At 29.7% G+C, this 13387-nt stretch overlaps 1 protein-coding gene across 4 annotated transcripts in view; it reads left to right on the top strand.

The window, feature by feature from the left end:
* The window catches only part of LOC107445985 (protein unc-93 homolog A), a 21598-nt gene extending 8737 nt beyond the window's left edge, over positions 1-12861 (top strand). For all 4 annotated transcript variants that reach the window (XM_071181222.1, XM_071181224.1, XM_071181226.1 and 1 more), the window contains exons 2-4: positions 4897-6180; positions 8845-9112; positions 10919-12861. In XM_071181222.1, coding sequence (XP_071037323.1) covers positions 4936-6180; positions 8845-9112; positions 10919-11163 — 1758 coding nt within the window. In that variant the 5' untranslated portion in view covers positions 4897-4935 and the 3' untranslated portion in view covers positions 11164-12861. The remainder of the gene's footprint in view (positions 1-4896; positions 6181-8844; positions 9113-10918) is intronic.
* The last annotated feature ends 526 nt before the right edge of the window (positions 12862-13387 follow it).

Raw genomic sequence — 13387 nt, 5'->3', positions numbered from 1 at the left:
TGATATATATATATATATATATATATATATATATATATTGAGGCAAATGAAGTTTTTGATCAAGTAGAGCGTTGGAAACATGTCGACTGTTTTTTTTTCCAATTCGTATATTTTTCTTAAGCGAATGAATTTTGTAATCAAGCAAAGGTAACATAGACAAAGGTATTTCCAACATAGGTAAAACATATTTTTCATATTATCAGGTTATATATTTAGTCTCTGCCGTATATTTCTAACACGTTTTTGACAATTGACATCTTTATGACAGTACAAATGTAAAAATTTGAATATTCTAAAACAAATTCTTTCTTTACGTGAAAACAATTGGCTATTTTCACTTATCTTAGGACACTGACAGAAGTAAACAATGGAACGAAGTGTTTCCTTAACACTGTGTCAAAACGAAATTAATTCACTAAATCTAAAAATTCTGATATATATGAAGGCATTTTTTCTATTTCCTTAACTTGTAATATTCTATTCCAAGAGAAACCATGCCAAAAGAAATACTTCATTTTGATTCCTCTGAAAAATAATTTCCACAATTTTAAACTTAATGAATATTGCATTGCGCTGAGCATAAGTTTACTTTCTTGCATGTTGACATTTTCTAACATTTATGTTACTATTTCACGGACAGGTAATTCGAACAATATCATGGTTTGATTCCATACTCATTTATTTCATAAATGCTTGTGCACAATTTTTTATGAGTTTTATTTAAATGCAATATAATAATAATTTTAACTCAGATATATAAAAAAGTGCATCTCTACTAACAAATGTTACGATTTTATTGCTAATCCTCTGAAAAACTTGTTGGTTCGCACGTACTGAAACTAAAAAATTTACCTTAAATAAAACTTTTTTTTTTAATTTATAACTTGTACTATATAATATTAATTCCTTTCATAAGCAATAATTAAAAAATAATATTTTCCACTTCAGAATTTTTTATCCCATAATATTGTTGATTTAATTAGCTCATGTTTTTTTCTTCTTTTTCTCATTAATTAAATTTAAAATCCGTCGTAATTAGGAATTACTGTGAGGTTGTATAAAAAAGAGCCTTTCTTAAGGGCTGTCGTAATAAAAGGTTATTAAAAAATTTTTTTAACATAATTGTATCATAATTACCATACAAATTGTTAATTACGTAAGAATGAATCTGATATCATAATTACGTGTAATCATATACATGATTATTTGTAATCGTAAATTATATTTATTTGTAATCGTAGATCATGATTAACGTTAATCGTAGATCAACGAAAATAAAAATTGTGATCAAAACTACCAGAATATGGTAAAATCTACCGAGTTTCTGGCTCTATGGGAATTTTTACGGAAGCGCTTTGGTAATGATTTTGGTAAAATTGTAGTAAAATTTAGTAATTTCATAATGATACTTTAGTCCATGGCAAAAAAACAATTTATTCGGTAAAATAATAACTTTTTGTTTTGTGTTTTTTACTAAATGTGTAGTAAAAGAACTTTAATTTTGAAAACCAGAATTTTCGGTAAACCGTTACCGTAGAAACGGAAAAATTACCAAATTAATAGTTTTAATACCATATATTTTGGCTTTAATTACTAGAAAACTGCATGTAGGATTGTTTCTTTTATTTATTTTTTTTACCAGAAATGTTATTACGGTAATTTTAGTCGAATTTGTTTTTCCATGTTGTAAACACAACTTCTTGTAAATTATGATTACAATTCTAGTTACAACTTATTATTACTTTTGTTACGATTAAAATTCTGTATACTGATATTTTCTTATAATGGCGATTACAATTGATTCAAAAAGTGATTGATTACTTGCAACCTCTTACATTTCACGCAATTATGACATGTATACATAAACTCTGTTAAAAAATTTAACTAACTTAAATTTTTTTTCTTTATTTTGATTAAAGTATAATCTTCTTATAGAACATCTTCGCAATAATCACATTGAAAATTAATTAAATACAGAGATATATAAAATAATAGTAATGATAGATTACTAAATGATTGTATAAATTTTAAATTCCTATTTTTTAACAGTAATGAAAATGGTCATATAGAACAGAACATTTTTAAACTTGATGTAAATTTCAAGACTTTAAATTAAGTAGCAAATAAATTATGGAATTCTGTAATCAATTGTTGAATTAGCTTTAGTTTTTAAACTTTCTTAGGAAATTTTAAGAGTGAATAGACAAAAAATTGTCTTAAAGTAAAAAATCTAAAGTAAAAAGTCATCTTTGTGTACTGTTTTGGTCAGATATCACATTCTATATTTAGTATGAAAGTTGTCTAACCTTGAAAGTTCTCTAATTTACTCATGTGACTCTGAAAAACACAAAATAGAATGACAAGTTTAAAATCTTTAAATTCTATATAATCCTCATTCACGTTATAAGTTCGTATTCATAAGTGGAGATGTATAAGTCCATTTCCAATGTGATCAAGACTTTAGGGGTACTTTTACTTTTTTTAGGGGTACGTGCTACTTTTAATGAAGTCAACTTTTCTTTATTATATTATATTATTATAGTTATTATATTATTATATTATTATATTACATTATATTATTATATTATATTATTATTATTTATTATATTTCTATTGTCACAATCATTATCATTATTGTTAATTGATTAATATTAAAGATGGATAATTCCAAATCTATTATTTAGTTTCAAGTAATTTACTGCGAATTAAGTGAAAAATCTTGTTTTACCTAAGAATGAACTAAGTTAATACACACTTAACTTATTTAAAGAATGTTAATTTTTAAAAAAATTGTTGTCTATATTCGGTATGCATTAATATTATGGAAATAAAAGTATACTAAAAACTAATATAATTTTTCTATGATGATAAACTATTTTATAAAAACTGATTTTAAACTCCTTGATCATTAGAAATTAGAAAACGCAAACGTAAGGCTTATGTAGGAATTTTTTTAAATTTAACGCCTCCTCGAAGTTTACTTTTTTTTTTCAATTTATAAAAGTTTTTTCGATTGAAAGAATTTATTGTACAGCGTAAGCATTTCACATGCTTTCTGCCCTCCTTTTCAGCAGAAATAAGCTAATTGTATAGTTTGTCTAAGCTAAGAACTCCTCCCACCACAAAATCGGAGGCTGTCTGTTGCTATGGATACAAGAATGGCGCATTTTAGGGAAGGTAGCTTCACTCTTGGAATAACACAATAGAAAGAAGAGTTTCTCTTTCTCTCGACCTGAACCGAAACCACTCCAAAACAGTGACCCCACACCCCTACTTGAAATAGTCATACCTCGTTACCATGGTCACCGCCACAGGTCCAGACGAATGTCTAGAGGAGTTCTTATTTTAGACAAATTATAACTCTTCTTCTCTTTAGATATTTGCTTACGTAATATTTACATTCTTGAGTGCAGTGATATTCTTATTACTTTTGTAAAAAAGTACTATTACTTTTACTATTATAAAGTTTATTACTTTTGTAAAAAAAGTGCAGTGATATTTTTATTACTTTTTGTAAATATAATTCATAAAACCTACCTAATTTGAATGACTCAAACGCATTGACTTAAACACTTTCCCGCCAAAGGAAGCTTTTAAACTACTCAACTGCGAGGGATTACATGTAACAGAGAGCTATCAATTTTACGTAAAAAAAAAAAAAACGTATATTTCACTTTTAAATTTTACTAACCATTCGTAAAATTTACATAAAGCTAAAACGTCGAATTGTAGCAAAAAATGGTCATCCAAAAAACGTATAATTCACTTAAAAATATATAAACAAATTCGTTCACTTTGCGAATAATTTACAAATCACTTTATTCTGTAAATAAATATAATTTTTTCGTTTAAGAAGTTCTCTTTTAACCTAAAAAATCTTTTTTTCTATTAACTATTTTTTTAATGTATATTTTTTCTCTAATTTGCTAATAAACAAATGATTTCAGAAGTTAAAATTTACGGACAAAAGTGGAGGATAAATCTTGTTTTATTTTTATATATTTTGTATATGTGTGTTATTTTAATTTTTCAGCATGTTAGTTTCTTTTCTCCTTTTTTTCATGGAAGGAAAACTTAATGAAAAGAATAATTGTCCGAACTGGTAAAAGAAAGTCATTTTTTCATTAAAAGAAATTAAATGTTTTGGGAGAGAAAAAAAGAGAACAGAACTGATAAAAATTGCAATTGAATGTAATATAGAGAAGCAATCCTTATAACTTTTCCATCTCGAACAAACAAGGAAAAAAAATGACGTTTTTTTATTCTTCTGGATAAAAAGTCTAACGTTTAAACTGACCACAACTTTTCGCATGTTTGAGAAAAATATTATCTCTTTGATTATTTTACTACTTTGAAATGTATTACTTGTATTGAAACAAAAATGTAATATAAGTTTTGATTTTAAATTCAAAATTTAAAAATTGCTAAAGTATTTTTAGTAGTTATGAGTAATTTTAGTTTTAAACTTGGCTAAAGCTTCTTGGAAGGTATTCAAAAAATTTAGTGTTACATTTGAGAGTCTTTTATAGATTAAATTATTATTTCAGTATGCCTTATAAACTGCTTGTAAATTGTCGCTAATATACGCTAAGTTTTAAACTTGAGTACTGCTTCTTGAAAAGGAAAGGTATTCAAAAACCTTAATATTATGTTTGAGAGTCTATTATAGATTATTTTATTATTCCAGCATATCTTATAAACTGCTTGTAAATTGTCGCTAATATATACTAAGTTTTAAACTTGGATACTGCTTCTTAAAAAGGAAAGGTATTCAAAAAACTTAATGTTATATTTGAGAGTCTATTATAGATTACTTTATTATCTCAGCATGCCTTATAAACTTCTTGTAAATTATCACAAATTTTAGTGACTTTTTTAAACTTATTTTATTTTTAGGTGACATGATATAAGCAGGTCTCACCAATAATCTTCACCATGACGCAAAGAAAGAAAGAGTTTAACGAGAGAACAGAAATCCTCCACGAAGACTCCAAAGGCTGTATGAGCAAGAAGCGAATGATTAAAAACATTGCAGTAGTTTGCTTTGGTGTCTTCTTCCTTTTTACTGCATATGATGGACCTGTTATGTTACAGAGCACAATGAACAAGGAAGGAGGTATCGGCGTCATTTGCCAAGCAATAGACTACGCCGCTTTCTGCATATCTTCCTTACTGTTTCCAAAATACATAATTAAAAGATTTGGAAGCAAAGCAACTTTTGTCGCTTCCATGTTGACTTACATTCCATACATAGCGGCAAACTATTACCCTCATTGGTCACTAATGCTCCCCACATCTATATTAATTGGATTGGGTGCAGCAACTTTGTGGGGTTCTCAAGCAACTTATCTAAATGATATATCTGTAATGTTTGCTGAATTAAACCTTTCGAAGAAAGAAAACATAAGATCCAAAAGAGGATCTAATGAGTCAAATATGTTTTATTCTGATAAAAATCTTAAAGAAACTGTCATTTCTCAGAATGACTTTAATTCAGAAAGGAAGAGATATTCCAATAGGGAATCTTCCACCTCAACAAACATTGCAAACAATTTTGCCAATGAAGATGGGTATGTCGAGAGATCAAATGGGATTGGTAATCTCTACAATTCTGCAGAAACTGTGATCGTAGATGAAAAATCAAACGTAGATTTCAACGTACCTTCCAAAACAGATAATATTTTCAATGAAAACTCTCAAACATCGCCAAATAACAGTAATTTGGCAATAAGGAAGAAAGAGATCGAGTCTGTGACAGCTCGTGTGTTTGGCATCCATGGTATGTCATACCTAATATGCCATTTATCTGGTAACATGATTTCGTACTTCATTACGAAGAGTGGAATTGATCCTCAGAATTCTTTAAGCAACTACACTTGTGTGTGCGGTGCTGAATACTGCAACATCGAGTCGAACTGTTTTACGCAAAACGTGGACCAGATATCGGATGAGATAAGAATAACTTTAACTTCGGTTTGTGTTGCATTGGGCATTTTATCTGTCATAATTGTGGCTGTATTTCTGGATCCATTAGATTCAGATTCCAAGAAAGCTACTTTCTCTTTAGATTTGTTGATGGCAACATTTAACTTGGCTAAACGTCTCGATTTGGTGCTGTTAATTCCGTCATCGTTTTATATTGGACAAGCACAAGGTTTCTTTGCAGGAGAATTTAACAAGGTAAATCTTAAGATATTTGATTCTGAATGGCTCATTGTGAAGAAAAAATCAGTCGTTTAAGAAAACTTTTGATTCCTTTTAGTTTACGCTTCGGATAATTTATTGTGTTTGCGTGTAACTTCGCATGAAGAAACAATTCTGTCAGTCAATATTTCAAATCTCCATTAACAGTTGTTTTTTATAACCGTTATGCAAATATAGACAAATAGGGGAGAGTCGGGTAGCCCCGCCCACAGTCAATTTCATATGTATAGAATATTTTTTCAAGTCGATGGGCCATCGGACATTAATTGTTGTTTTAAAAAAAGATTATTTTCAAAGTTTCAAGTATTTATGCAGCTGTTAACATGGTAAACAATAGTTTCGAAAATATGTTGAATACAGTAGTCATGAAATTANCATAAACACTAGACATAATTAAAATAGCAATTGATGCACTTTTATCTTGTAAACTAGTATCTACTATTTATTTATAAATCTTAACCATAAAAGAAATCTGCATGAAAAGCAAGAATAGAGCAAAACATTATCCGGTGTTACACTATCATGCTATATACATTTTCAACTAAAAAAAGAGTAAATTTATGTATAAAATTATAGTTGCATTTATTATAAAAGTTATTTTAAGCATACATTACCGCATGCGTTAAGTTAAATTGATACGGATAAAATCCGTTAATTTGAACTGAATTTTTCGTTTGAAATGCAAACAAAAAGGGAAAGGGAATTTACTGCTCTGTCTAAGATAATTTTTAGAGAAAACAGTAATACATTTCAAAAAGCAGTGGCTTCGAAAATTAGTTCAAGGTCAATTCCCCCATAATAAATTGCCTTAACAAGTTTAAAATGTTAAGAAATATTTCGGAAAATAGGGAAAGTAGATCTCAATGAAAAGTTCGTTAAATGGAAAATAATTCACTTCGCTAAATGGAAGTTATTTTACAAAAAAATTTCCAAAATGCTCTTGGTTCCTCGAAAAAATTCGTAAAATAGAGAAATTCGTAGAATGGAAGTTCGTTAAATAGAATTCCGACTGCAGTTTAAAGATTTAAAAAAAAATTCTAATCGTGGGTCCTAAGATTAGGCTTATTGGGCCTGATTCCACGCTATTTAGATAATAATAGCCCATATACTTAAAACACCAATGTTTCACACTCGAAATCGTAATCGGTTTAAAATTTCTATTTTCGTCTCAATGCTCAGTTAAAAAAATATATATTAGTTTACAACTCTTCAAGGCTCAATTCAACAAATATTAGTTTGCAACTGGTATTCATTGTCCGAATCAATAAATATTAGTTTTAGGCTTCAACTCATTGCTCAATTCACCGAATATTACTTTACTGCTTCCACTCAATGGCTAACTCCGTTAATCTTAGTTTATAGTTTCGGATGAGTTCTTGCATTATGCGTATTAATTCATTATTTCTGCAGTTTATTAAACATTAGTTAATATTGCCTCCTCAAGATTCAACTAAAAAAATAGTAGTTCACATACCAGGATCACAATCAGTTGGAGGGCAATTCACTTTTGTGGTAAAGAGCTGTAAGTCATGAACTTCACACTTGAGTACAACAATAGGTCCGGCAAGTATATACGGTGAAAATTATTGCATTGTCGAAATTTTGTAAGGGTACTAGCTTATATGCCTACCACGTAGTCAGACCAAGATTAAAATTATGTGGAGTTTAAATTATAGCCATAAAAGAGATACTTAAAAGAGGAAATGGGTGTATGAAGACACTATGGTTCTTATACTATAAGCAAGTATTTCTAACTTCTTTTATGATTAAAATTCAATACAAAAATCTTTATCAAATCATTTTCCCCTTCTAACAATTTATTGAGAAGCGCTTCGTAACAAATTCTGTTTTACTAACAATGGTAATTAAAAATTTAAAATATAGAAAACGTGGGTTTGGATAAACCATAATATAAACCCTGAAGTTTCAAATCTTGAATATTTTTCTCGAAATGTCAAAATGCGAACCTATTATGGCAGGTTTACTTCCCTGATGCTCAATTCTGAGTAATTCTGCCATCATTTGCTTGCATTTTAATATTTTGAAGAAAAACTTTTCAGCATTTGAAACTTTATGGTTTACCTGAACCAACTTCGCTCTGTATTTTAAATTACTCAGGTAGGTAAAACAGGATTTACCAAGAAGCGTTTACCCTGTAATATAACGTCTTTTTAAAGAAGAGAATAGGACTTCTATAGGGTAATCAGCAAATTTTATATTGTAACACAAGCCACATAATAAAATGATATCTCTTCATATATTAACGATTTAACAAGCTAGATAATAAATTATATCTCTTCATATAATTAATGATTTAACAAGCCAGATAATAAACGATATCTCTTCATAAAATTAACAATTTAACAAGCCAACCAATAAATGATATCTCGTATTATAATTAATGATTTAACAAGCCACATAAGAAACGATATCTCGTAATATAATTATCTATAATTAAGGTAGCGAATTTGACTTCTTTAGAGAATGTGGTAATTTTATATTGCAACACAAGCTAGTTAATAAACGATACCTCATCATATAATTAACGAATTTTCGAAAAAAATACAAATGTAATTAATGGTGTATTATTATTTATAATGTGCAAAAAATGATTTTTTTTAATGTAATCTACTTTTACAGGCGTTCATTGGCTGTGCTTGGGGAACGTACCACGTTGCACTTGTTTCAATATGTTACGGATTCTTCTGTGCAGTTTTTGCATCATCTTCAGGCTGGCTAGTAAAGCTATTTAATCGAATACCGGTTTTTACATTTGCTGCTGTTCTAAATATAGCGTCAAATATTCTGTTACTTCTTTGGAGTCCAGATCCTCATCATCCTGAAATATTTTTTATATTTGCTGGAATGTGGGGTGCTTTCGTAGGAATTATATGGTCTCAGCTGAGAGGTATTACACATGTTATATCAACTCAAATTCAAGCATATTATTGCATCAAAGTATTTTTATATTTTATTTTATAACCGTCATTGAACAGTTGAACCAATTTTTAAGTTTACGACTTCTAATGTTCTACTCCGTAGCCTTGTAATTTTGAACCCAATCCAGAAGACAAGGGAACTCCTTTATCAAGCATTGGGAAAAATTTTACTTCGTGGAGGACTTTTTGATGGAACTACCCCATATGTGCGTTACATGGAGAGGAAGACCACGAGAACCTCCCACGGTTAGCCTGACGGCAAAGGGACTCTAACCCATGATCCGTCTACCACTGAGGCTATTTCACGTCTGCACTGTGGTCTGTGCAAGCTGGATGCGGAATTCGAACCCGATTCGCCGCATTGGAAGCCGAATGCTTTATCCATTGAGCCATCGCTGCTCAAAAGTGTTTTTATAGGAATTATTGAAAAGCATACATTCGGTGTAAGTTTTTAAAAACCAATGATACAAAAAAAAGGGATTCACCGGCAACCAGGAGTATAAAAAACTCTATAACAAAGTTAAAGATTATCTGTAACAAAATTTGCTACATTTCATTATTATTATTATTGTAAACCCCACATTGCGTAGACAGATATAAAACCACATAAACTTTACACTATGATTCCAACAAAAAAATATATTTTTTTTACCATGTATTTTAATTAACTTTCTTTGTTCGCGAAAGAAGAATAGAGAAATTTCACGCAGCGTTTGTCTTGTGTAAATCGCAATTATCCTCTTATTTTTTACCATTTAACATTTCTGTGATTTGTGAAGCAAAAAAAAACTCTCACTTGTAATATGAAGCTGCAATGGTATTAGCATTAAATTAAGAGGGAAACCGTGACACTCTGCGAGATTTCTCTAATATTAACACATTAGAAGGCGCAGATTCGAACTGAACCTTTGTACCTCAAGAAAATATGAATTTCGATCATTTTCTGACCTTCACCATTCGAATATCACCATTCGAATATCACCATAATTTATCACCATTCGAAATTTCCATCACTTCCTGAAAAGCGAAGATGCTTAAATTTCCCTTGGAGCTCTATTAGTGAGGCCTAAACTGACATCACTTTACTTACCTATTTACTAGAAATCCATCAATGATCAATGAGTTACAGATAGCGACCAATTAGAATACGCTTATATTAGGATGTGAATATGAATCGTCCAATAGCAATGACGCAGACTACAATTGATTTATTTATTTTACTCAATGATACTGTTCAGCCTCTAGTTTGGACATCTCAATGACCAAGTAAGAAACTGAACTAAATCTAAGTTTCACTATCATTCAAACAATAACGTTTGCACTTCTCCTATTGAACTATTCGTATTCCTATCCCAATATAAACGTATTCCTATTGGTTGCATCTGTAACTGATTGATCATTGATGGATTTCCAGTGGACAGGTAAAAGGAGTGACGTCAGCTTAGACATTTCTGTACTAGAAAAAAATAATTAACTGAAAATTTGTTTTAAAGAGGAATTCTGGTGGGTACGAATCCTCCCTCCATGACATAATCTCAGGGAAAAAAAATTTTTGTGCAGCTCTTGTGTGACAAAATAATACCAAACACAAACATCTTTAGATGATATAACTTAAATACACGCAAAGTGTTATAGAAGAAATTAAATTGAAAGTTAAATAACTTGCCAATTATATATTTATAAACTTGAAAACACGAACAACAATGCGATGCATTTTATTAATTAATATATTATTATCTGTTTATAAACATAAATGCATTAATATTTCTTTTCAGCCTTCTATGGAGTGCTTTTCAAAGCAGAGGAAGAAGCTGCCTTTTCAGCCTTTCATGTGTGGTACGCACTTGGCTTCTGTTTGTCTTTCGCCTACAGCAACTACTTCTGCACATCCATTAAAATATACGTTCTTCTGATTATATCCAGTCTAGGATACATCGGGTATTTATTTGTGGAGAAACGATTTGCCAGTTGGAAAAACTTTAAAAGTGAAGTAGGAATTGATGAGGCGACAAAAAGTTGATGATTGATGATTTTTATGAGTCATTATGTACAGTTTTAAGAATGATCCCAAGACTATTATGAGAAATCATTGCTATTTCGATAAATTTAAAGTTGTGCTTCAAAGTAAAGGGTTAAAGAAAAAAAACTTTATTTGTTCCTTTGAAGTTATAAAAATTATTAAGCAGCGTAACGAGCAAAGTGTATTTTCTGGTCACATAACCTCTAGAGCAAAAGCACCAAAACCGAAGATTTCTTCATCCGTAAACTAGACCGAAAGCATGACGAACGGAGTACGTGCGATCATAAGTCTATAAAGAATAATAGCCTGTCCCTGAAAACGTAGTATCTTCCTTAGAAGAGGGAACACTTTTAGTAGATTTACTAAACGCGAGTGCAATCGGTTGAGTGAATGAGAAATTCAAATATACGTTCTTTGATACCATCAATTGATCAAAATGTAAAGTTTGATGCAAAACAATGTTAACTACATTTACGTTCCTATGGACAGAATTCTGAATCTTCAATGTTTGTGAGTCTGTTTCAAAAGTTTTTAGTGAACTATTTATCCATTGATTTCTGAATTTATGTATTTTGTGTACTAACTTTTTTTGTGTGAATAATGCATTTAATGTAAAAATAAAGAGACTGCATTTTCCATGTAGCATTCTCCATGTTCACGTACGTAAGTTCTGCTCATCGCAGTTACTACAGAATTACACGGGTTCTGAGCTTGTACTGAGCCAACGTACTTGACCGTGTGAGATGTTTCTTGAAAGTGCAAAATCTCTCCGTTGCGTTTAACCCCTTTGTAATCAGTTTACTAGATTGTAATCATCCTAATTTTTGTTGAATGAACACATTGTATCAGATAATGGAAATTTCATGCATTTTCAAATGTTATCGGCTGAAGTAAACATTATTTTTCAATACTTAGAGATGCTTTGGTGGCTAAGAACCGATATACGATTGAAACGGTTAAAAAGCATTTTTGATTGAGAGTAGACATACGACTAAAACGGTAAACAAGCTCTGTCTATTGAGAGTAGGCATACGACTGAAACAGTAAAAAAAAGCTTTGTTAATTGAGAGTATAGACATACAACTGAAACGTTATAAAGCATTGTTTAGTGAGAGTAGACACGTCTGAAACGGTAAAAAAAGCTTTGTTGGCTGAAAATAGACGTACGACTGAAACGGTAAAAAAAAAACACTTTTGTGTCAAAGAGTAGATAAACAACTGCAAAGGTAGTGCTTATTTGCATTAAAATCATTAAGAGATTACAGACAAAGAAGTCTTTCAGAGAAGGGGATGAAAAATTTTTGTATGAATAATTTATTGTAGTTCTGAAAATATTTGTAATTGTGCTCAAATGATATTTTAAAAGACATATTCTTCTATGTGGAGAGTGGGCATTTTTTTAAACTATTAGCATGGTCTATAAAATTGTATCTTTACTATTTTGTGCTAATTGCCAATTCAATATGATTATGTAATTTCAAATAATTTTCATTTATAAATTGATAGTCGTAAAGTTAATAGAATCATTAGAACGTTGTGATAAAACTATGAATAACATGTAAGGCAATTTTATGTAATTTTCTCTGTTTAATTTCTCCTTTTAAAAAATCCAATGTATTTTCCATACAGTGTTTGCTTCTTTTTGTAGCATTATATAATTTAAAAATACCATTTAGAATAAATGTTAAATAAATTACACAATTGTCCATTGTTTTTATTATATAAGTTATCAACAAAATGCATAGAAATCAGATTTTTTTTATTAAATAGCTTAGTGGTGTTCAGTTTGCCTAAAATTACGTAATATAAAATAATTATTATCTCGCTTTTGTCTTGGTATTCTATACAATTCCAAAAGACCAAGCGGAAAACAGCAAAATTAAATAAATACTAAACGCCAGGTATTCTAATGAAAGGGTTGCATTTTAAGCTTTACTCTCTAAGTATATAAACTATATTATACAGCTTTTTATTGCCTAACTACAACGGGTTATTCTGAAGAAAGCGCTCCTTTTTAGTAAAAAAAAAAAAATCTCTCATTTTTAAAGTTTGATGAACTGTGTTTTGGCAGAAAAATTTAGCCTTTCATGCAATGTCTGGGCAAAATTAACAACAGGTTCAATATTTCTTACATTACCAGATAGGACATTCTAATATTTTATACATTGTCTAGATATTTTATATAAAATGTACTGAAAGATAAACCAAATAAAAAATTATTATA

The sequence above is a fragment of the Parasteatoda tepidariorum genome, chromosome 5 (genome assembly GCF_043381705.1).
Source record: "Parasteatoda tepidariorum isolate YZ-2023 chromosome 5, CAS_Ptep_4.0, whole genome shotgun sequence".
NCBI classification, from domain to species: Eukaryota; Metazoa; Arthropoda; class Arachnida; order Araneae; family Theridiidae; genus Parasteatoda; species Parasteatoda tepidariorum.
This window is presented reverse-complemented; position numbering and strand designations above follow the sequence as displayed.